The 24,239-nt window shown below is 45.3% G+C and overlaps 1 protein-coding gene across 1 annotated transcript; it reads left to right on the forward strand.

Moving 5' to 3' along the window:
- Positions 1 to 20,245: 20,245 nt before the first annotated feature.
- On the forward strand, positions 20,246 to 23,738 carry LOC123396815 (ABC transporter G family member STR-like). Its single transcript, XM_045091626.1, has 4 exons — positions 20,246 to 20,848; positions 20,976 to 21,155; positions 21,561 to 21,829; positions 21,974 to 23,738. The coding sequence occupies exons 1-4, from the start codon at positions 20,246 to 20,248 to the stop codon at positions 23,562 to 23,564; spliced, it is 2,643 nt and encodes an 880-aa protein (XP_044947561.1). The 3' UTR covers positions 23,565 to 23,738.
- Positions 23,739 to 24,239: the final 501 nt, after the last annotated feature.

The raw sequence follows: 24,239 nt of genomic DNA on the forward strand, positions 1-24,239 counted from the left end.
CTAGTACCGAACGGACGGCACCTCCGCGTTCAGCACACGTACAGCTCGACGATGATCTCGGCCTTCTTGATCCAGCAAGAGAGACAGAGAGGTAGAAGAGTTCTCCGGCAGCGTGACGGCGCTCCGGAGGTTGGTGATGATCTCGTCTCAGCAGGGCTCCGCCCGAGCTCCGCAGAAACGCGATCTAGAGGAAAAACTATGGAGGTATGTGGTCGGGCAGCCGTGAGAAAGTCGTCTCAAATCTGCCCTAATACCTCCGTATATATAGGTGGGAGGGGGAGGGAAGAGGCAGCCTCAAACCCTCAAGGGTTGGCCGAAATTGGAGGTGGAGGAGTCCTACTCCAATCCTACTTGGAGTAGGATTCCACCTTCCCACTTGGAAACTCTTTCCACCTTGTGTTTTTTCCTTCTCAAACCTTATGGGCCTTAGTGGGAACTTATTCCAGCCCACTAGGGGCTGGTTTATCTCTTCCCATAGCCCATGAGACCCCTTGGGGCGTGACACCCCTCCCGATGGTCCCCGGCACCCCTCCCGGCACTCCCGGTACACTACCGATGAGCCCGAAACCTTTCCGGTAATGCACGAAAACCTTCCGGTAACCAAATGAGGTCATCCTATATATCAATCTTCGTTTCCGGACCATTCCGGAAACCCTCGTGACGTCCGTGATCTCATCCGGGACTCCGAACAACATTCGGTAACCAACCATATAACTCAAATACGCATAAAACAACGTCGAACCTTAAGTGTGCAGACCCTGCGGGTTCGAGAACTATGTAGACATGACCCGAGAGACTCCTCGGTCAATATCCAATAGCGGGACCTGGATGCCCATATTGGATCCTACATATTCTACGAAGATCTTATCGTTTGAACCTCAGTGCCAAGGATTCATATAATCCCGTATGTCATTCCCTTTGTCCTTCGGTATGTTACTTGCCCGAGATTCGATCGTTAGTATCCGCATACCTATTTCAATCTCGTTTACCGGCAAGTCTCTTTACTCGTTCCGTAATACAAGATCCCGCAACTTACACTAAGTTACATTGCTTGCAAGGCTTGTGTGTGATGTTGTATTACCGAGTGGGCCCCGAGATACCTCTCCGTTCACACGGAGTGACAAATCCCAGTCTTGATCCATACTAACTCAACTAACACCTTCGGAGATACCTGTAGAGCATCTTTATAGTCACCCAGTTACGTTGCGACGTTTGATACACACAAAGCATTCCTCCGGTGTCAGTGAGTTATATGATCTCATGGTCATAGGAATAAATACTTGACACGCAGAAAACATTAGCAACAAAATGACACGATCAACATGCTACGTCTATTAGTTTGGGTCTAGTCCATCACATGATTCTCCTAATGATGTGATCCCGTTATCAAGTGACAACACTTGCCTATGGCCAGGAAACCTTGACCATCTTTGATCAACGAGCTAGTCAACTAGAGGCTTACTAGGGACGGTGTTTTGTCTATGTATCCACACAAGTATTGTGTTTCCAATCAATACAATTATAGCATGGATAATAAACGATTATCATGAACTAAGAAATATAATAATAACTAATTTATTATTGCCTCTAGGGCATATTTCCAACAGTCTCCCACTTGCACTAGAGTCAATAATCTAGTTCACATCACCATGTGATTCCAACGAATCCAACACCCATATAGTTATGGGGTCTGATCATGTCTTGCTTGTGAGAGAGGTTTTAGTCAACGGTTCTGAAACTTTCAGATCCGTGCGTTCTTTACAAATCTTTATGTCATCTTATAGATGCTGCTACTATGTGCTATTCAGAAATGCTCCAAATATCCACTCTACTATATGAATCCGTTTCACTACTCATAGTTATTCAGATTAGTGTCAAAGCTTGCATCGACGTTACCCTTTACGACGAACTCTTTAACCACCTCCATAATCGAGAAAAATTCCTTAGTCCATTTGTTACTAAGGATAAATTTTGACCGCTGCTAGTGATTCAAACATGGATCACTCTCTGTACCTCTCAACATACTTTGAGTCAAGGCACACTTCAGGTGCGGTACACAACATGGCATACTTTAGATTCTACGGCTAAGGCATAGAAGACGACCTTCATCTATTCTCTTTATTCTGCCGTGGTCGGGTTTTGAGTCTTACTCAAATTCACACCTCACAACGCAACCAAGAACTCCTTCTTTGCTGGTCTATTTTGAACTCTTTCAAAAACTTGTCAAGGCATGCATCTTGTTGAAACTTCTATTAAGCGCTTTCGATCTATCTCCATAGATCTTTGATACTCAACCTTCAAGTAGCGTAATCCAGGTACTCCTTTGAAAACTTCTTTCAAACAACCTTGTATGCTTTACAGAAATTCTACATTACTTCTGATCCACAATATGTCAACCACATATACCTATCAGAAATTCTATAGTGCTCCCACTCACTTCTTTGGAAATACAAGTTTCTCATAAACCTTGTACACACCCAAAATCTTTGATCATCTCATCAAAGTGCTTATTCCAACTCCGAGATGCTTGCACCAGTCCATTGAAGGATCACTGGAGCTTGCATACTTGCTAGTATCTTTAGGATCGACAAAACCTTCTGGTTGTATCACATACAATGTTTGCTCAAGGAAACCGTCGAGAAAACAATGTTTTGACATCCTACGTGCAATATTTCATAAATAATGCATCAACAACTAACATAATTCTAACAGACCTTTAGCATCGCTACGAGTGAGAAAGTCTCATCATAGTCAACTGTTTGATCTTGTCGAAAACATCTTCGCGACAAGTCGAGCTTTTCTTAATAGTGACTTGTCACCGTCATTGTCTGTCTTCCTTTCAAAGATCCATTTTTACTCAATAGTCTTATGACCATCAAGTAGTTCTTCCAAAGTCTACACTTTGTTTTCACACATGGATCCTCTCTCGGATTTCATGGCTTCCAGCCATTTGTCGGAATCTGGGCCCACCATCGCTTTCTCCATAACTCGTAGGTTCACTGTTTGCTCAACAACATGACCTCCAAGACAGGGTTACCGTACTACTCTACAGCAGTACGCGACCTTGTCGACCTACGAGGTTTGTAGTAACTTGATTCGAAGCTCAATGATCACCATCATCAGCTTCCACTTCAATTGGCGTAGGCGCCACAGGAAAAACTTCCTACGCCCTGCTACACACTGGTTGAAGTGATGGTTCAATAACCTCATCAAGTTCTACTACCCTCCCACTCAATTCTTTCGAGAGAAACCTTTTCTCGAGAAAGGATACGTTTCTAGAAACAAACACTTTACTTTCGGATCTGAGATAGGAGATGTACCCAACTGTTTTGGATATCCTATGAAGATGCATTTATCCGCTTTGGGTTCGAGTTTATCAGACTGAAACTTTTTCACATAAGTGTCGAAACCCCAAACTTTCAAGAAACGACAGTTTAGATTTCTCTAAACCTCAGTCTATACTGTGTCATCTCAACGGAAATACGCGGTGCCCTATTTAAAGTGAGTGCGGTTGTCTCTAATGCATAACCCATAAACGATAGTGGTAATTCGATAAGAGACATCATAGTATGCACCATACCAAATAGTGCGTGGCTATGACATTCAGACACATCATCACACTATGATGTTCTAGGTGGCATGAACTGTGAAACAATTTCCACATTGTCTTAACTGCGTACCAAAACTCGTAACTCAGATATTCATTTCTATGATCATATCGTAGACAGTTTATCCTCTTGTTACGATGAACTTCACTCTGAAACGGAATTGATCTTTTCAATATTTCAGACTTGTGATTCATTAAGTAAATACTCCTGTATCTACTCAAGTCGTCAGTGAAGTAAGAACATAATGATATCCACTGCGTGCCTCAACACTCACTGGACTGCATACATCAAAATGTATCACTTCCAACAAGTTACTATCTTGTTTCATCTCAATGAAAACAAGGCCTTGCTCATGTGGTATGATTTGCATGTCACTAGTGATTCAAAATCAGGTGAGTAAAGATCCATCAGCATGGAGCCTCTTCATGCAATTTATACTAACATGACTCAAGCGGCAGTGCCACAAGTAAGTGGTACTATCATCATTTAACTCGTATCTTTTGGCACCAATGTGTAATACTACAATCGAGATTCAATAAACCATTGAAGGTGATTATTCAAGCAAATAGAGTAACCATTATTCCTTTTGAATGAATAATCGTATTGCAATAAACACGATCCAATCATGTTCATGCTTAACGCAAGCACCAAATAACAATTATTTAGGTTCAACACCAATCCCGATGGTAAAGGGGGCGTGTGACGTTTGATCATATCAACCTTGGAAACACTTCCAACACGTATCGTCACCTCGCCTTTAGCTAGTCTCCGTTTATGCCGTAGCTTTCATTTCGCGTTACTAATCACTTAGCAACCGAACCAGTATCCAATACCCTCGTGCTACTAGGAGTACTAGTAAAGTACACATCAACATTATGTATATCAAATATACTTCTCTCGACTTTTGCCAGCCTTCTTATCTACCAAGTATCTAGAGTTGCTCCGCCTCAGTGAATGTTCCCCTTATTACAGAAGCACTTAGTCTCGGGTTTGGGTTTAATCTTGGGTCTCTTCATTAGTGCAGCAACTGTTTTGCCGTTTCACGAAGTATCCCTTCTAGCCCTCGCCTTTCTTGAAACTTAGTGGTTTTTCAAACCATCAACTATTGATGCTCCTTCTTGATTTCTACTTTCGCAGTGTCAAACGTCGCGAATCTCTCAAAGATCATTGTATCTATCCTTGATATGTTATAGTTCATCACGAAGCTCTCAAAGCTTGGTGGCAGTGACTTTTGGAGAACCATCACTATCTCATCTGGAAGATTAGCTCCCACTTGATTCAAGTGATTGTCGTACTCAGACAATCTGAGCACACGCTCAACGATTGAGCTTTTCTCCTTTACTTTGTGGTCAAAGAATTTTGTTGGAGGTCTCGTACCTCTTAACAAGGGCACAAGCATGAAATCACAATTTCATCTCTTTAGAACATCACTTATGTTCCGTGACGTTTAAAACGTTTTCGGTGCCTTGCTTCTAAGCCATTAAGTACTTTGCACTGAACTATCGTGTAGTCATCAGGAACGTGTATGTCGGATGTTCACAGCATCCACAGATGACGCTCGAGGTGCAGCACACCGAGTAGTGCATTAAGGACATAAGCCTTCTGCGCAGCAACGAGGACAATCCTCGGTTTTACAGACTCAGACTGCAAAGGTTGCTACTATCAATTTTCAACTAAATTTTCTCTAGGAACATATAAAAACAGTAGAGCTATAGCGCAAGCTACATCGTAATTCGTAAAGACCATTACACTATGTTCATGACAATTAGTTCAATTAATCATATTACTTAAGAACTCCCACTCAAAAAGTACATCTCTCTAGTCATTTGAGTGGCACATGATCCAAATCCGCTATCTCAAGTCCGATCATCACGTGAGTCGAGAATAGTTTCAGTGGTAAGCATCTCTATGCTAATCATATCAACTATACGATTCATGCTCGACCTTTCGGTCTCATGTGTTCCGAGGCCATGTCTGCACATGCTAGGCTCGTCAAGCTTAACCCGAGTGTTCCGCGTGCGCAACTGTTTTGCACCCGTTGTATGTGAACGTTGAGTCTATCACACCCGATCATCACGTGGTGTCTCGAAACGAAGAACTGTCGCAACGGTGCACAGTCGGGGAGAACACAATTTGGTCTTGAAATTTTAGTGAGAGATCACCTCATAATGCTACCGTCGTTCTAAGCAAAATAAGGTGCATAAAAGGATTAACATCACATGCAATTCATAAGTGACATGATATGGCCATCATCACGTGCTTCTTGATCTCCATCACCAAAGCACCGGCACGATCTTCTTGTCACCGGCGCCACACCATGATCATCCATCAACGTGTTGCCATCGTGGTCGTCGTGCTACTTATGCTATTACTACTAAAGCTACATCCTAGCAAAATAGTAAATGCATCTGCAAGCACAAACGTTAGTTATAAAGACAACCCTATGGCTCCTGCCGGTTGCCGTACCATCGACGTGCAAGTCGATATTAACTATTACAACATGATCATCTCATACATCCAATATATCACATCACATCGTTGGCCATATCACATCACAAGCATACCCTGCAAAAACAAGTTAGACGTCCTCTAATTTTGTTGTTGCATGTTTTACGTGGTGACCAAGGGTATCTAGTAGGATCGCATCTTACTTACGCAAACACAATAACGGAGATATATGAGTTGCTATTTAACCTCATCCAAGGACCTCCTCGGTCAAATCCGATTCAACTAAAGTTGGAGAAACCGGCACTTGCCAGTCATCTTTGAGCAAAGGGGGTTACTCGTAACGATGAAACCAGTCTCTCGTAAGCGTACGAGTAATGTCGGTCCAAGCCGCTTCAATCCAACAATACCGCGGAATCAAGAAAAGACTAAGGAGGGCAGCAAAACGCACATCACCGCCCACAAAACCTTTTGTGTTCTACACGAGAAGACATCTACGCATGAACCTAGCTCATGATGCCACTGTTGGGGAACGTCGCATGGGAAACAAAAAATTTCCTACGCGCACGAAGACCTATCATGGTGATGTCCATCTACGAGAGGGGATGAGTGATCTACGTACCCTTGTAGACCGTACAGCAGAAGCGTTAGAGAACGCGGTTGATGTAGTGGAACGTCCTCACGTCCCTCGATCCGCCCCGCGAACAATCCCGCGATCAGTCCCACGATCTAGTACCGAACGGACGGCACCTCCGCGTTCAGCACACGTACAGCTCGACGATGATCTCGGCCTTCTTGATCCAGCAAGAGAGACAGAGAGGTAGAAGAGTTCTCCGGCAGCGTGACGGCGCTCCGGAGGTTGGTGATGATCTCGTCTCAGCAGGGCTCCGCCCGAGCTCCGCAGAAACGCGATCTAGAGGAAAAACTATGGAGGTATGTGGTCGGGCAGCCGTGAGAAAGTCGTCTCAAATCTGCCCTAATACCTCCGTATATATAGGTGGGAGGGGGAGGGAAGAGGCAGCCTCAAACCCTCAAGGGTTGGCCGAAATTGGAGGTGGAGGAGTCCTACTCCAATCCTACTTGGAGTAGGATTCCACCTTCCCACTTGGAAACTCTTTCCACCTTGTGTTTTTTCCTTCTCAAACCTTATGGGCCTTAGTGGGAACTTATTCCAGCCCACTAGGGGCTGGTTTATCTCTTCCCATAGCCCATGAGACCCCTTGGGGCGTGACACCCCTCCCGATGGTCCCCGGCACCCCTCCCGGCACTCCCGGTACACTACCGATGAGCCCGAAACCTTTCCGGTAATGCACGAAAACCTTCCGGTAACCAAATGAGGTCATCCTATATATCAATCTTCGTTTCCGGACCATTCCGGAAACCCTCGTGACGTCCGTGATCTCATCCGGGACTCCGAACAACATTCGGTAACCAACCATATAACTCAAATACGCATAAAACAACGTCGAACCTTAAGTGTGCAGACCCTGCGGGTTCGAGAACTATGTAGACATGACCCGAGAGACTCCTCGGTCAATATCCAATAGCGGGACCTGGATGCCCATATTGGATCCTACATATTCTACGAAGATCTTATCGTTTGAACCTCAGTGCCAAGGATTCATATAATCCCGTATGTCATTCCCTTTGTCCTTCGGTATGTTACTTGCCCGAGATTCGATCGTTAGTATCCGCATACCTATTTCAATCTCGTTTACCGGCAAGTCTCTTTACTCGTTCCGTAATACAAGATCCCGCAACTTACACTAAGTTACATTGCTTGCAAGGCTTGTGTGTGATGTTGTATTACCGAGTGGGCCCCGAGATACCTCTCCGTTCACACGGAGTGACAAATCCCAGTCTTGATCCATACTAACTCAACTAACACCTTCGGAGATACCTGTAGAGCATCTTTATAGTCACCCAGTTACGTTGCGACGTTTGATACACACAAAGCATTCCTCCGGTGTCAGTGAGTTATATGATCTCATGGTCATAGGAATAAATACTTGACACGCAGAAAACAGTAGCAACAAAATGACACGATCAACATGCTACGTCTATTAGTTTGGGTCTAGTCCATCACATGATTCTCCTAATGATGTGATCCCGTTATCAAGTGACAACACTTGCCTATGGCCAGGAAACCTTGACCATCTTTGATCAACGAGCTAGTCAACTAGAGGCTTACTAGGGACAGTGTTTTGTCTATGTATCCACACAAGTATTGTGTTTCCAATCAATACAATTATAGCATGGATAATAAACGATTATCATGAACTAAGAAATATAATAATAACTAATTTATTATTGCCTCTAGGGCATTTTTGCAACAATACCGAGGTCTAAAAAACCATTATCAATTGGTTTTTATGACTTCAAACCCTCTGCATAATGCGGTTAACCTCCAATGATTCTTAGTTTAATACTTGTCATCAGTTCGCAGACCAGTTCTCGCTTTTATGACAGTCAATTTTCGGCTTTCTCCACTCAGGTACTTAACCAGACGAACTAGAAGTACAATCACAACGGTTCTCCCTTTACCCCTTTAGCCGAACAAGCACAGGAGCTGGGCAACCCAACTATTGACCCAAAACATAATTCAGAATCGATGCATATAACGCAATATCCAAGACGCCGAACACATGTGATAAAAGATGGTGTCAGTATGATGCTTAGGGCGAGCGTAATAGCCAAGCCCCGGTCGATTAGCCAATCACATCTAACATGTGTATCAAACAGGCTTTTGGTGGTGTTAAAGATCGGAAAAGGGAAAAAAGAAGTAAAGAAGGTTATACAACATGGTGATTGCCATTGAACCGTAAAGATTGATCTTTATTTGTGATTAACTTGTGGTTTCTATCGGTACAATCCGAGCTGCCCAAGCAACTGTTATGAATGTTAAATATAAATTACAGAGGAATGGTTTACACATGGTCTCTTGTGGATGGCTTGATGTCCTTTATGGCGCCCTGCTGCACGTCTGTGCCTTTGCTCTTCGGGAAGTGCTCCTTTACACGGGGGATAGTTGGTGACCGGACCTTTGACAGAGATAGTCTTGAGAAGTCGCCAGGTGTGTATAGCTTGATGCTGAGTAGGTCCTCTATGGTACCTGAATTTGTCTGAAGACGTGTAATGACCATAGTTCCATCTAGTCGGATACTTGATCCCATGTATTTGGTCCTCACAGCTGCTCATGGTATTTTAAGCGCAAAATTGTGCCTCTGGGGTACGTATTTTACTACTGGCAAGGTCCTGCTGTGGGGAGCGTATCCCTATTTATTTTGAGCATGAGAAGGATCCGGGAACTGTGGCGAGACTCGGGCTCGTTTGTTTTCCCCTTGTTCCTTAACAGTGAGATGGAACTTTGGAGTTGTATTGTCGGCCTGTACTTTGGCTGTCAGAGTTGCAGTATGTTCCTCGGTTCGGAGGGATCGGTCTCTGTTACTATTAATGGTAATAACACCCTTGGTCCCGGCATATTCAGCTTCAGGTATGCACAATGGGGAGCGGCATTAAAGCGAGCGAACATTGTATGACCGAGGAGTGCATGATAGCCACTACAAAAAAGGACAATGTCGAAGATCAAGTTTTCGCTGTGAAAGTTGTCGGGCGAACCAAAAACTACTTCCAAAGTTATGGTGCCCGAGTACCGGGCCTTGACGCGAGGAATTATTCCCTTGAAGGTGGTGTTACTCGGTTTGATCCTTGATGGATCGATGGCCGTTTTTCTCACTCTGTTTGTGTAAATGAGATTGAGGTTGTTGCCTCCATCCATAAGGACTCTAGTGAGATGGTACCCATCGATAATGGGGTCGAGTACTAGGGCCACCAAACCCCTCGTGTCGAATATTGGTCGGGTGATCCATGCGGTCAAAAGTGATCGGACTTGCCTACCATGGGTTATACTTCAGAGCTACTCGCTCTATGGCTTATATGTCCTGAAGTGCTTGTTTCCTCTCCTTTTTTGGTATATGCGTGACATAGATCATGTTCACGGTTTTCACCTCAAGAGGAAATTTCTTTTGGCCTCCATTGTTCAGCCTGCGAGGTTCTTATTCGTCCTCGCTACAAGGACTCTTGCTCTGGTCCTCGGCTATATTTTTGCTTGCCTATTTGATTACCCAACAATTACGGTTGGTGTGAGTAGCGGGCTTATTTTGAGTGCCATGGATCTGGCAGGGCTTGTCCAGTATTTTATCCAGTTTGGTTTGGTCCATCCTGATTCCCCTTAGAGGGCCTCTTCCGCAGTCTGGACATGGAGTTGATGAATCTGGCATTGACTATCGTGTCTTCAGTTTCACACGCATTGTGCCCATGCTTGTTCTTGTTGTGTGATGGTTTCATGTTTCCATCTCGAACTTCGGACGTGTCGGGGTTAGGAGGATTGTTCTGACGGGCCAGCCAGTTGTCCTCGCCCGCACAAAATCAGGTCATAAGGGACGTAACGGCATCCATTGTTCTTGGCCTGTCTTGCCCGAGCATCAGGTCTAGCCATTCGTCTCGGATGTTGCTTCTGAAGGAGGCGAGTGCCTCGGCATCCAAACAGTCGATGATTTGATTTTTATTTGTGAAGAATTGATTCCAAAACTGTCGGGATGACTCACCGGCTTGTTGGACAATGTGATTTAGGTCATCGGAACCCGGTGTCCGGACATAGGTGCCTTGAAAGTTAGCTCGAAAAGTGTCTTCGAGCTCTTCCCAACTCCCAATGGAGATCTCGGGGAGGCTATTCAGCCAATGCCGTGTTGGTCCCTTGAGCTTTAATGGAAAATATTTTATGGTGTGAAGGTCATCACCTCGGGCCATGTGAATGTGGAGAAGAAAATATTTGATCCACACGGCTGGGTCCGTTGTCCCGTCGTATTGCTTTATATTGACGGGTTTGAACCCTCCACAGAAGTGGTGTTGCATCACCTCATCATTAAAACACATTGGGTGAGCGGCACCTATGACGGAGCCACATCGTGCTAGAGATCGAATGAAGCCATGTTCCAAGGTGGTTCCCGAACTCAATCATTATGATCAAATCGAGCTTGGTACCCGTCCCGTCCAGCGGGAGTGCGTCCTCTGGACCCATAGATGGATCTTGTCTATCCTGCTTTACCATTCAAATTGTGTCGCAGGTCAGATGGGTCTCCGAGCTGCGTCGGCTCCTTCCCTCTCCTGCGAGGGTGTTCGGGTTGTTCCCTGGCATCTCTAGTCGTCCTATCCCGACCTAGAGGGGGCGGTCTGGCTGGTCGCCCTGAGTGCGTCTCGGGAGTGTGGCATCAAAGGCCTCGTCCTCGAACTCTAGTAATAATTGGCGGCGCTGGTAACTTTTATTTGTTCCTTGATGTACCCTTCTTTGGCGACTAAGATTCGGGTCCACATGTCATTGATAGAGTCTTGTTCGGATTTGATTTGTTGTTATTTTATCTTGAGGCTTCAAGCAGTGCCTATGAGTTGTCGCTTGTATCGTTCATGATCCAGCGGGTCTTCAGGGACAATGAAATACTCATCTCCGAGACTACACTCCTCTTCGAAAGGAGGGAGGTAGTTGTTATCCTCAGAATCATCGAGGTCTACGAACTTATCTAGATCCGTGTGTCCCTCGAATCGGCGAGCCTGTGTTCGGGAGCAGCGGGATCAACGGGGTTCTCTAGTTCATTCGGTTAGCGTTTGCGTCGGTTCCCGTATTGCTTTCCTTGTCCTTGTGTGCCTTATGATTTTGGCGACTCCAACGCCTTTGAGGTTCATCACCACTATTTTTAATTGGACTGTCATCATCGCTTTTTCCTGTGGAACCATCGTCGGGCATCCACCATGTACACATCATAGGTGGAGGTGGTCATCCAACGTCCAGTCGTGGGAGGAGCACATATTCGACATCCGTAAATGTATCTTCGGCCTCATCCGAAGAGAAGTCCAGCATATCGGTTAAATAATCGATAGTGGCTACTAAGTGGGTGGCGGGTCGGAAATAAATTTCCTTGTGACCGGGCTCGAAGTCGAACTAATCATAGGTCATCGCCGGGACGTTCGAAATTTCCATAGTTCAGATCCGGGCCAACGTCTCATTTGACAACGCGGGATTGGCCGGACTAGTCCTCAGAGCTTTGGCGGAGTTGATCTCCGGTGCGTCGGCATAGGGAGTGTGCTTGGACGAGGTAAACCCCTGATTTCCGAACGCAATGGTCAGATCCGTGCTTAAGGCTGGATCTGAAGTAGGCATAGTCCCTCATGCGAGGTCGGGGAGGGGACCCGAAGTTAAGGCTTCGGGATTTCTGGGCTCTTCGGCCGAACCCAAGAACCCAGCGGGACTAGATCGCCTTGGGCATCGACGAGTAATATAGGTCGCCGAACTTTATTCCCTAGCCCGAGGCGAACCCGTCGATCTGGTTGTGGTGAAGAGTTTCTTTGGTACACGGGACAATGCTACTGAACGCGGTGAGTTGGCTGGGGACGAAGATATCCCTGGTGCTAATGCCTTCGCTGGTGACCAAGCGAGCCATCGATCTTTCTCGCAATCCTTCAATGGAACTCTCAATGAAAGCACAAATGTCGGTGTCAAAACCGGCAGATGTCGAGTAGGGCGTCACGAACAGTGCATCTTGGGTCAATGGGTAACAGGAGACAAAGGAGATGATGTTTACCCAGGTTCGGGCCCTCTTGATGGAGGTAAAACCCTACGTCGTGCTCTTGTGTATATTGATGATGAAGTATCGAGTACAGAGTTGATCTACCTCGATATCGTATGTTTTGGTTTAAACCCTAGGAATAATGATTTTAACTTGTCCTATTAACTAAAACCCTCCGGTTTATATAGATAGCAGGGGTCTAGGGTTACACAATGTTGGTTACACAAAAAAGAAATATGACGATTACCACGTGGCCATGGTGTGCACGCCAAGTCTTCAGAAGAGTCCGTCTTGGATACAACATCGCCTTATCTGTCCGGATTCCAATAATAATAATAATAATAATACGACCCAGGAGTGTATCACATAGAAATAGGTAAGCAGCCGAGGGACCCCTTAGTCTCGGACTCCCTCACCTGGTTGGACAATCACTACTACTGGTGTTGCTTTGGTGGTGGTGACGGTGTGCATGATCCTTGATGGTTTAAGAGTAGGGAGCAGCCATGGAGCTTTTATGAATAGGCAGGTGGTACTGGATGTTTACTCCAAGTTTGTGTTAAAACAGGCATGCAATGTTGAAATTGGCAAGGCGGATCGACAATTTGGGCTGAAGAACTTCATCATCATCGTCCAGTTTGTCTTGATTGCACTGTTGTTTTGTTGGTGTGATCATGTGTAAGGTGTAGCGATAAGCTCACCGCGTTCCCATGTAGGGTACATGGTTACTACACCTCTCTACATGTATACAACCAAACAACATGCACTTGTATGAGCACAGTCAATGTGAGCAATCAAACACAATGCGTAGACTTGATGCTACGACGCAAGGAGAGGGGACGCACGCAATCTAGCAACATGCAAATGTTGATCTTTTTTCTTGCATTAGCTAAATCAGACTCACTTTGGCCAAGTATGCAAAGTGCAAAAGATGATGCGAGCAACAAAACACACCCTTATCCACTTATATTCTTGTCGTTAACTCTATGTAAAAATCCCCGCAAAAAAACTCTGTGTAACTAGGGGCAACTCCAACATGCCGGCGCATTCTATCTGCACGCATTCATTTGGGTCAAAATAGACACAAACCGAGACCCAGCGCATAAGCAAACGGATGAATTTTACTTTTTGTCTACCTACGATCCATTTTAAGCCCAAATTTGAGTTGGATTTGCGTTAGCGCGGACAGACTTTTATTTTAGATATATCGACTCTTTTATTTCAAATGTATTTGTGACAATTTAAATTTCATGTGGTGTCAACTTTGATAATTTCAATTTGGTTATAAAACTATGATATTCTTATTTGATTGTAAAATCATTTGAACTTTATACAATGTTTTCGATATGTATGCGAAAAATTGAAGAATATGCCCTTAAACTGATCTCACGTTCAAAAATGCGTTGACACGTTAGGTGCACTACACAGACAGGCCGGACGCACAAAATCTATGTTCGTTTGCGTCGGCTAGTTGAAGTTGACCTAAGACTTGGTAATACTTGCTCCCAAGCTCGGTATTGTGCGCTACCCTAGTAATCATCTTCAGCAGCATGCAGCGGAGGCTCTGAACAAGTCATCGTAATTAACTCTACACCAGGCCAAGCTCCAGCACAGGCCAGGGAAGTGAAATTCTCCTCCATTTGTAAGATTTTATTTGGGAAGGATATCCGATCTGTCTCTTAGGCCCCCGCGTCATCCCCGCATAGGGAGACTCGGGTGGCACACTAAACCAGCTGCCGGGGGCACATCTCCCTCATCCCATCCCTCCGCCGCTGTCAGGGAACGTTGCCAGTCTAAGCCCGGGGGCCGACGGCGGTGGCGGAGGACATCACCTCTCTCCGCGGGGGGCCCCGATTCATGTGGAAGCGCGCGCGATCCGATCGGCAAGGCTATGGAACGGTGGTGTCGAAGGTGACGCGTGTCGTGGGCGCGAAGGCCAGCCCTTCGAGCGGCGACCGCGACGGGCCATCTATCTTTGAATCGATGGTGACCGTGTGGAGGGCCTGGTGGTCTCGTTGGTGGCACCTTCGGTCAGATCTGACCGGTGTAGTCGTCGGTGGCGGTCATCTCTTCCGCCAGAGGTGGTCGCCCTCCGGTGGGTGGTCGGATCTCGAGATTCGGCATATAGTCACGGCTAGGAGTCGGGAAGACATAGTTGTTGGTGAAAACTAGGCCGTTGGCGGGAGATGACAGCGTTTTGCGTAGTTACCTTGATGAAGGCATCGTCGTGCAACTATTGTCGACCCACTCGTGCTGCTCCAGGGAAAACTCTAAGATCTGGTCTTCCAGATCGGACGATGGCGGTACTATGTTATCGTTTCTTTCTTTGGAGCATCGTTTGTGGAGCAGCGCTAGAAGACAGAGGCAGGAGGTGGAGCGGCTTCGTTTTGCACGAAGATTCGATGGAGCTGCAAAGTCATGCCTGGTCGACAGGTGCTACGATGAGTCATGCCTGGTCGTCAGGTGCTACGCTGAGTCATGCCTGGTTGGCAGATGCTACGTACAACAGATCTTCCTCAGTCTTCGTGTCTGGGCTGATGAGCGTAGGGCGGTGGCACCGTTGGGCGTCGTGGTGGCGTCGACGGATGTCCGGTCTGGTAAGGATGATGCGGATATCTCTCGTGAAGATGGGTGAGTGGTCCGATGATGAGGGCGGCTTTAGGTAGGCTGCACTAGTTGTTTGTCCTAATACGTTATGTGGATGGATTGGCGACGACATCGGTTTTAGATATGAGAAGTGACTCCATATTAGTTTGTAGGTGTAAGTGATGGCTTTGGATAGATTGATGTATATTCTTGTCACACCTTTGTGAAATACTCCCTCCCTTCCTAAATATAAGGTGTATTAAAAAAATTAAAGTCAAATGTTATCTATGTTTGACCAACTTTACAACAAAATATATAAATATTTACAATACTAAATATAAGAAATATTGAAATATATTTCATGGTGAATCCAGTAATAATGATTTGGTATTCTAGATACTCGTATTTTTATCTCTAAACTTGATCAAAGTTAAAGAAGTTTAACTTTTAAAAAAAATACACCTTATATTTAAAAATAAAGAGAGTAATTAATAAAAATGGTTGCATGCATCGATTGATGCACATGCCGAGAATTCAACTTCTTTTTTTCAAAAAAAAGGCCAAGCTGCAGCAAGCAAACCATCACTCGAACTTGCAAGGCCAAGAGAAGCACACGACAAGGCGCGGTGAACATTAAAAAAAACTGAAGTACTCTCTTCGTTCGGAATTTAAGTGTAGCTAAAATAAATGTATCTATGCATTTAAGGCCTTGTTTGAAACCACAATATATGATAATAATCTAAATTACAAAGATAAATTATATAATCAGGTTTACAAAAATAATCTAAATGAACATGTAGGAAGACAGGATTATATAAACTGTAATCCAGGTTTTTCATTACATATTGACATGTATGTCTTGTGCGCGCACTGAGGAGAAATAAGGAGGGTGACGGTGGCAGAAATCAGTAATTACCTCCAACTTTATAAAGATAATGGATCATTAGCAATCCATAATTTTGTTTTATCAGGGGTAGAGATGTAGAGTACATTATAAGTTTTTAATAATCTGTTAATCTAGTTTTTATAATCTACAACATAATCTATTTTATTTAAAGACAGTATAAATTACAAAAACTGAATTATCATAATCTAGATGGTACAAATAGGACCTAAATACATTAATTCATTTTACTATAGTTGTGCTCATAAATTATTCAAAAAAAAAGAATGAGAAAAAGAAAGAAAAACGTACACGTACCTGCATGCTTATGGGCCGGCCAGGGCGTCCTCTTTTTTTGGTAGACCAAAAGGGCATCTTCGAGGAGAGACGGGCATGTGTCTCGGGAGATTCTAGTCGGAAGGCTCCGGCTAGGAGATCCGGCACCCACGTGCTCTGCAAGTTGGGCTGGCTCATAAAACGCTTCGATCAGCGAACTCGCACGAAAATATCCTTAAATAATTAGCGGGTTTAGAATTTGAACTCAAGATGTCTGTTTCACATCCAAACTCGCTAACCACTAAAGCTACCGGTCTTAAGTGCTTTTTTACAGTCTGAAATGCTTAATAACACGTCGCAGCGCTATTTGTTGATACATAATCATTGGGAAAAATATCATGAACCTTTTTTGGATAAAAAAAGGTGACAAAATCAAAAACAAAAATCATCAATTTCAAAAAGAGCTCATCAAATTTGAAAAAAAGTTTCTATATTTCAAAAACTTCATTAATTTTTAAAAAAAAAAATTGAAAAATTATTCATGGATTCACAAAAAAACAACTGCAAATTTTTAAAAAGATCATCAGTTTGAAAAAAGTTTCACTGAATTTATAAAAAAAGTTCATTGAATTTGGAAAATTTTCACCAATTCTGAAAATAGATCATAGATTTTGAAAAAAAAATCGTCGAATTTAAAAAGGTCATCAATTTTTTAAAAATCATCGAAATTGAAAATGTGTTCATGGATTTACAAAAAAAACACTTCAAATTTTAAAAAGTTCATGAATTTGAAAAAAAGATCACCAAAATTAGAAAAAATGTTTATTGAATTTGGAAAAAGTTCACCTATTCTGAAAATAGTTCATCGATTTCAAAACAACATCAATTTGAATAAAACAAGTAATAGTTTTTTTTAAAGATATTTGATCTGAAAAAGTTCATCAGATTTGGAAAAAGTTCACCTAAATTGAAAAATATTCATCGATTCTTGAAAAAAATCGGTTTTAGTAAATTTTGAAAAATGTTCATCAATTTTGGATAAAAAGTTCATCGACTTTGAGAAAAAAATAAAAAAAATGAAAACGTTCATCTAATTGTAAGAATAAGTTCATCAATGCGGAAAAAATCATGAGTTTCAGAAATATAAATTCATGGATTTAGAAAAGAAGTTCACCTATTTAAAGAAAACAATGACAAATTTGGAAAAGGAAAGTAGAAAAGGACAAAGAAAAAAGAAAATAAAAAGGGAAAGGACAAATAAAGAAATGGATGAAAAATGTGTATGTCATCACACCTAGGCACCGTTTGATACTCTAACTCGGTTAAAGGTTAGAGTTAGATTCTAATGCTGAACTAACTCTAACCAAAGAGGTGTTTGGATGGCAGGGTTAGATTGACAATAAATACATTTTTTCCAATCATTTGGCTTCTTTAACCAGGATTTGATGTGATGGAGGAAGAGGAAAAAGTATTTTTTTTCTGAACCCCTTCTAACTCTAACCCAAATAAGCACCTCTTCATTGATTAGTTTCTTTATAGTTAGAAGCATCTAACCAAAATTAACCCTTCTATTTAGATATTTTTAGATTAGTTGAGTCCAAATTAAATCAAATTAACTGTAACTCATGGATCCAAATAGGGCTCTAGTGAGGTGATTGGGTTGGTTACCGGTTGATCACATGCTACCCGCGATGCATGGTTCAATCCCAGCTCCCATGAAATTTTTGCATTGGTCATGTGTCTCGTCCGCGGCGCCCCGCTCCGTTGCTCAAAAAACAAAAAACAAAAACGGGGCGGGACTAGACTTTGGGCCGAAGCTCGGACGCCGATCGCCGGGTGGGTTCCCGCGCAGGAGTAGAATGCATGTTTCTCCAACGATCGCGAGGAATTAGAGCATCTCCAACAGCGACGGTAAAAAAAACCCCGCGTGCAGTAAACTGCAATTTTAGCGTGCGTGGGACGTTTTCGCGTGCTCCAGCAGAGGCGGGAAACTCGAGCGCGCGGTAAATGATTGCACGCGCGTGAGGAAAAGCGGAAGCTCGCGCGCTAGATTTGGCGCACCGCTTCCGGCGCGCCTATAAATTGTGGCACCCGTCACGCGGCCTCCCATCGCTATCCACACTGTCGCGCTCTCTCCCTGCTTCCTCTGCTTACTCTGCCGCTTCCTCAGCCCGCCACCGACGCGCCACCATGCCGTCGGGGATCTTCGGGCTACCTTGGCGTCCGCGAGCGCCCCTTCGGTGCCTTCTATGCTGAGATTCGGTCCGGCGACGTCCGCCTCGACCTCGACATGTTCGAGACCGCGCACGAGGCCGCCCGCGCGTACGACGCGGCGGCGTGGCGCCTCCAGAGGCCTCGCACGCAGATGAACTTCCACGACGTCTGCACGTGCGAACAGGCCTAGGTCATCGCCCCTCCGCCTCGTCTTATAACAGAACAGGACCACGAGGAATACCATCGGCGGCGCGCTGCCGCCTCCTCATCGCCGAGGCGGACGAGCGAGCCATAGCGAAGTGGCGCCAACGCTACCCGCAGGACGTCGCCGATAGAACGCCTTCTGGACGAAGAGGACGGCAAGGCGCCGCGCGGAGCGGGCGGACAGGCGTCTGCGGAAGGCACTGGTCATATAGCAGTGCGATCTCGTCAACGCAGGTTGGGAGTCGTTCTTTGACTCAGACGATCCTGGTTGAGAAGACGCGTTTCTCGATACCTCGGAGAACACCAGCCAGAATGATGACTCGGAGTAGGTTATCGTGTTGGAATAGTTTTTGTATCTATGCTATGATGAACTATGTAAGCATTGTGAAATATTTATATATCGTTTTTATCTATGCATATGTTTTATATTTCGAAGTGCGTATGTTGTTTATGCGAGAGGGCGCGTAGTATTTTTGCAGCGTCTGCTTGAACTACTCACGCGCGTTAAAGTTTACAGTGACAACTAGAGTCAGCGTTCCGCACCGTACAAAAACAAATAATCGACGCACTGCAAACATTTTTTTATTGGATGGCTATTGGAGATGCTCTTAAGCTGGGAATTTGTTTCCTGATTGCCAACGAGGACGTGCCATTTTGCTCCCGAGTTAGCCTACGAACTAAGCTCAGTTCAGCTATCTACCCGACTACTCCCTCCGTCCGGTGAAGAGCATACGTTTGGTTTTAAAATTTGTTTACAAAAGGATGTATTTCTATCTTTTCAATGCACTTTAAAGCAGAAAGAAATGTTTCTCTTTCATCACACGGTAATCAAGACCAATAACATTATACACATAGTCTTCTTAATTTTTACATGCACTTAGCTCATTGGAGGTTAGATAATTAAAGAGGAGAGAGATGGTGGCTTACACCTTTCCAATAATTTTTTATTCTATTTCATAATTTGTCCTAAAATATCTGTATGTAGTCGCCATCAATGGAAAAAAGGGTAACACTTGCTCCGACGCACTGTATTCTCCGCTACCCCAGTAACCATCTTCAGCAGAGGCTCTGAACGAGTCATCGTAATTCTGCACCAGTCCAAGCTGCAGCAAGTACGTAACCATTAGTGGAACTTGCGAGCCCAAGAGAGGCCCAGGCCAAGGCCGCCGCCGCCGCCGTCGCCTCAATATCAACGTCGCGGCAACGCGCCAAGGGCGTCACCTGCGAAACCAAGGCGCCACCAGCGGGGACATCGCCTCCAAAGCTTCTGGACGCAGGACAAGACGCCCCGCGTTTGGCCGCCAGGGATGCGTCCACCGGCGCATCGCGTACTCAGAAACTTTCTTGTTTGCGGCATCGTATAAGAAATCAGGCAGCGCGAAGCGGAAGCCGCAAGCCCCACCGCAGCAAAGATGCAGCAGCCGCAGCAGCTAAGGACGGCCATGCGGAGGGACGGCGAGAGGGACCACCGGAGGGCGGCTGCGGCCGAGAGGCCTGCCGCCCACCGGACGGAGAGGGCGGCGGCGGACGAGACGGCCCATCGGAGGGCGGCCGAGGCGCCTCCACGCCGGACGGAGAGGGCGGCCGAGGTGCCCGCCCACCGGACGGAGAGGGCGGGTGAGACGGCGGCCACCGCCCGGAGAGCCGCGGAGATGCCCGCCCGCAGGACGACGGAGAGGAAGAAAAGCCTGGAGAGCCTGCTGGACGCCGCGGACGTGCGGGGGAAGCGCGGCGGCGGACCTGTGCCGGTCGGCGAGAAGATCACCACCTTCCCCGGCCAGGGCCTCGAGTTCAAGGACCTGTCCTACAGCGTCGTCAAGAAGCAGAAGAAGGACGGGGTCAAGATCAAGAAGGAGGTCTACCTGCTGAACGACATTTCCGGGCAGGCTCTCCGCGGCCAGGTCACGGCCATCCTCGGCCCCAGCGGCGCCGGCAAGTCCACTTTCCTCGACGCCATTGCCGGGAGGATCGCCAAGGGGAGCCTCGAAGGGTCTGTCAGCATCGACGGACGACCTGTAAGATTCTTAACACTCGATGGTTAATTACGTTGCGTTCTCATTCAAAAAGTAGCAGCTAGGCTAATTACAAGAAAAAAAGAACAAGCGGTGCAGCTTCTTATGCTCTAGACTGAAACTTGTTCAGGTCACCACGAGCTACATGAAGCAGATTTCCTCTTACGTGATGCAAGACGATCAGCTGTTTCCCATGCTTACGGTGCTGGAGACGCTCACATTTGCAGCTGAGGTCAGGCTCCCGCCATCCCTGTCGAGGGCTGAGAAGCTCAAGAGGGTGTGGGAACTCATCGAGCAGCTTGGTCTGCAGGTATCCCTTCACCTATTATATAGCATTCCTAAATGAGTGAAACAATAATAATAGTTCAATTTGTGCTCTGCTTTGCTACATTCCGAACGTTAGTTCATCACAATAAACATCACTTGTGACAACTTGTTCAGAACTTTAAAGACCTCATGTTTCCAGATTTACTAATTCGATATTCTCCATTACGGTAGATTGTGATCCAATGCCCTCTCACTTTTAACGCGCAACTGAACCAATAGTAGCGAGGAATCGCAACTGAACTCCAGAAGCTTTAGCTTCCGAAGCAAAAGCGGAAGCAAGATAGAACACTAATGATCCAATAACATCTGATCCAACGGAACTACATGAAAAACTTCACCTGAGAAAATTGTTCAGATTTTTGACAAGCATACCCTTACCAAATGACAGACAACGGCTCACACATACATTGGGGATGAAGGGGTGCGAGGGGTCTCTGGCGGGGAACGCCGCAGAGTATCGATTGGCACGGACATCATCCATAAACCATCTCTTCTGTTTCTCGACGAACCAACCTCCGGCCTCGACTCCACTAGTGCATACAGTGTGGTGGAGAAAGTGAGGGACATTGCAAAAGGAGGGAGCATTGTGCTCATGACGATCCATCAACCATCTTTCAGGATACAGATGCTTCTTGACAGAATTGTCATCCTTGCAAGGTGATAAAACTATTCCATTTTATTCAATCTGATGTTCTCAGGCCTCTTAATGACTTTCTATTGTGGCTGTTGATGGTTAACTACATTCCGGTCCTATTGCACTATGCTATGTACTCTTCTAACAAGCTCCAATAATTTATCCAGAGGACGACTGATCTATCTAGGCAACCCAACCACACTCCCCACATACCTTGCTGGATTTGGCAGACCAGTACCTGAGGGTGAGAACAGCATGGAATATCTACTGGATGTCATCAAGGAGTACGATGAATCAACACTTGGACTTGAGCCTCTGGTTGCATACCAGAGGGATGGCAGCAAACCCACGGAAGCTGCGAAAACTCCGGTGCCGAGAACACCAAGGACACCATACCAGAAGTCAGTTCAGTTCAGGCAAATGCAACTCAAAAGCAACCAGTTTTCACTTGCAAGCGCAACGCCTCATGCTAACCCCTTCTCAAACTTTGAGTCCTACAATATTGATGACGAGGAGGGTGATTTCGACAACTCTCTTGAGAGAAAAACACAGACGCCACTGCATACTGTGGCCTCGGGGTACCATCCAAGATTGGCTTCACAGTTCTACAAAGATTTCTCAGTCTGGGTTTACAACGGTGTCGCAGGGACACCGCAGCGCAGGCCCACTTGGACTCCAGCGCGAACACCAGCGAGGACCCCAATGTCAAGCTACCAGCGAAGCCGTGTGAATACGCCGCACAGGTCAATTCCTCCATCTCCCCAAGAACCAGTGTTCAAGCTAGAAGAGCCAGACTATGAGGAGCAGGGGCTTGATATTGAGCCACTAGATGCACCAGAGGACGGGCCCAAGTTTGCCAATCCTTGGCTCAGGGAGGTGGCTGTACTTTCATGGCGTACCGGACTGAATGTCGTGCGCACACCAGAGTTGTTCCTCTCTCGTGAGGTTGTTCTCACGGTCATGGCCCTCATCCTCTCGACGCTGTTCCATCGCCTCAGCGGTTCTGATTTCCTGACCATCAACCGCATCCTCAACTTCTACATCTTTGCAGTCTGCCTTGTCTTCTTCTCCTCAAATGATGCGGTCCCAACATTCATCCAGGAGCGCTTCATCTTCATCCGCGAGAGGTCACACAATGCATACCGTGCTTCGACCTATGTGATCTCCTCCCTCATTGTCTACCTTCCCTTCTTTGCCATTCAGGGCTTCACCTTTGCGGTGATCACAAAGTTCATGCTCCATCTGAATAGCAGCTTGCTCTACTTCTGGATCGTCCTCTTTGCATCGCTCATAACAACAAATGCATATGTGATGCTGGTGAGTGCGCTTGTTCCGAGTTACATCACTGGCTACGCCGTCGTGATTGCGACGACGGCTCTCTTCTTCCTCACCTGTGGATTCTTCCTGAAGCGGAACAAGATCCCTATTTACTGGAGATGGCTTCACTACATCTCCGCAATCAAGTACCCGTTTGAGGCATTGCTCGTCAACGAGTTCAAAGGCAGCCATTGCTACACTGGCACACAAAATCAGTTGTCACCAGGACCTCTGGGAGAAATCAAGCAAAGTAGCCTTCACACACAACTGAACCCAAACATCACAACATGCCCCATGATAGGCCAGGATGTGCTCACCTCCATGGATATCACAATGGACAGCATCTGGGTTGATGTTGCGATCCTCCTTGCCTGGGGTGTGCTCTATCGGCTCTTCTTCTATGTGGTCCTGAGATTCTACTCCAAGAATGAGAGGAAGTAAATAGCTTTCCAACAAAGGCATACCAATATGTATCCCATATATCTTTGTGTGCATTTGTTATCTTTCTCATTCTCTTTTGACAGAATGCATTTGTTATCTCCTCTCAGCACATTGCTACAAGCTTTACTCTATGTAATAGAAAGTTTGCATTCAAAAGCATCAAGTGAAACCCAACATCATTCTTTCTTATTTTGAGTAACCCAGGTAGATCCTTAGATGTACCCCAGAGGCTACACCGAGCAGCGTTTCATTGTAGGTCGCGATGCAGTCATGCAGGAAGTCAATTCTTTGCTAAATGTATTGTTTCATCATATCGAGCTCTTACATATAAGAACCATAGAATATGTAGTTGACAGCAGCTACTGCTTCAATTATCGAGCTCTTACATATAAGAACCATAGAATATGTAGTCTACAATATGAGAAATACTTTTCAGAGATCAAATTTGGAATGTTCAAGTTACTATATTTTGAACTGAAAATACATAACAACATTGGTAGCACAAGGTACAGACAAACACTAGTAACAAGAAATATAGTTCATTTTAGACAGAAAAGCTAAATAATCCTGCAAGAGCAACTTTAGTTTTGATGGTAAACTTTCATCATATAGATTGCTAAAGTAATTTTCCATGGAACATCAAACTACATACTCCCTCAGGTGTATGTGCATGCA

Source organism: Hordeum vulgare, chromosome 5H, assembly GCF_904849725.1.
Source record: "Hordeum vulgare subsp. vulgare chromosome 5H, MorexV3_pseudomolecules_assembly, whole genome shotgun sequence".
Lineage (NCBI taxonomy): Eukaryota > Viridiplantae > Streptophyta > Magnoliopsida > Poales > Poaceae > Hordeum > Hordeum vulgare.

Bases quoted from the DNA above. Each gene is read 5' to 3' on its own strand.
- LOC123396815 (XM_045091626.1), top strand. From the start codon at position 20,246: ATGCAGCAGCCGCAGCAGCTAAGGACGGCCATGCGGAGGGACGGCGAG. The intron at 20,849-20,975 runs GTAAGATTCTTA...AAACTTGTTCAG, and splicing joins TCAGCATCGACGGACGACCT to GTCACCACGAGCTACATGAA. The intron at 21,830-21,973 runs GTGATAAAACTA...TAATTTATCCAG, and splicing joins AGAATTGTCATCCTTGCAAG to AGGACGACTGATCTATCTAG.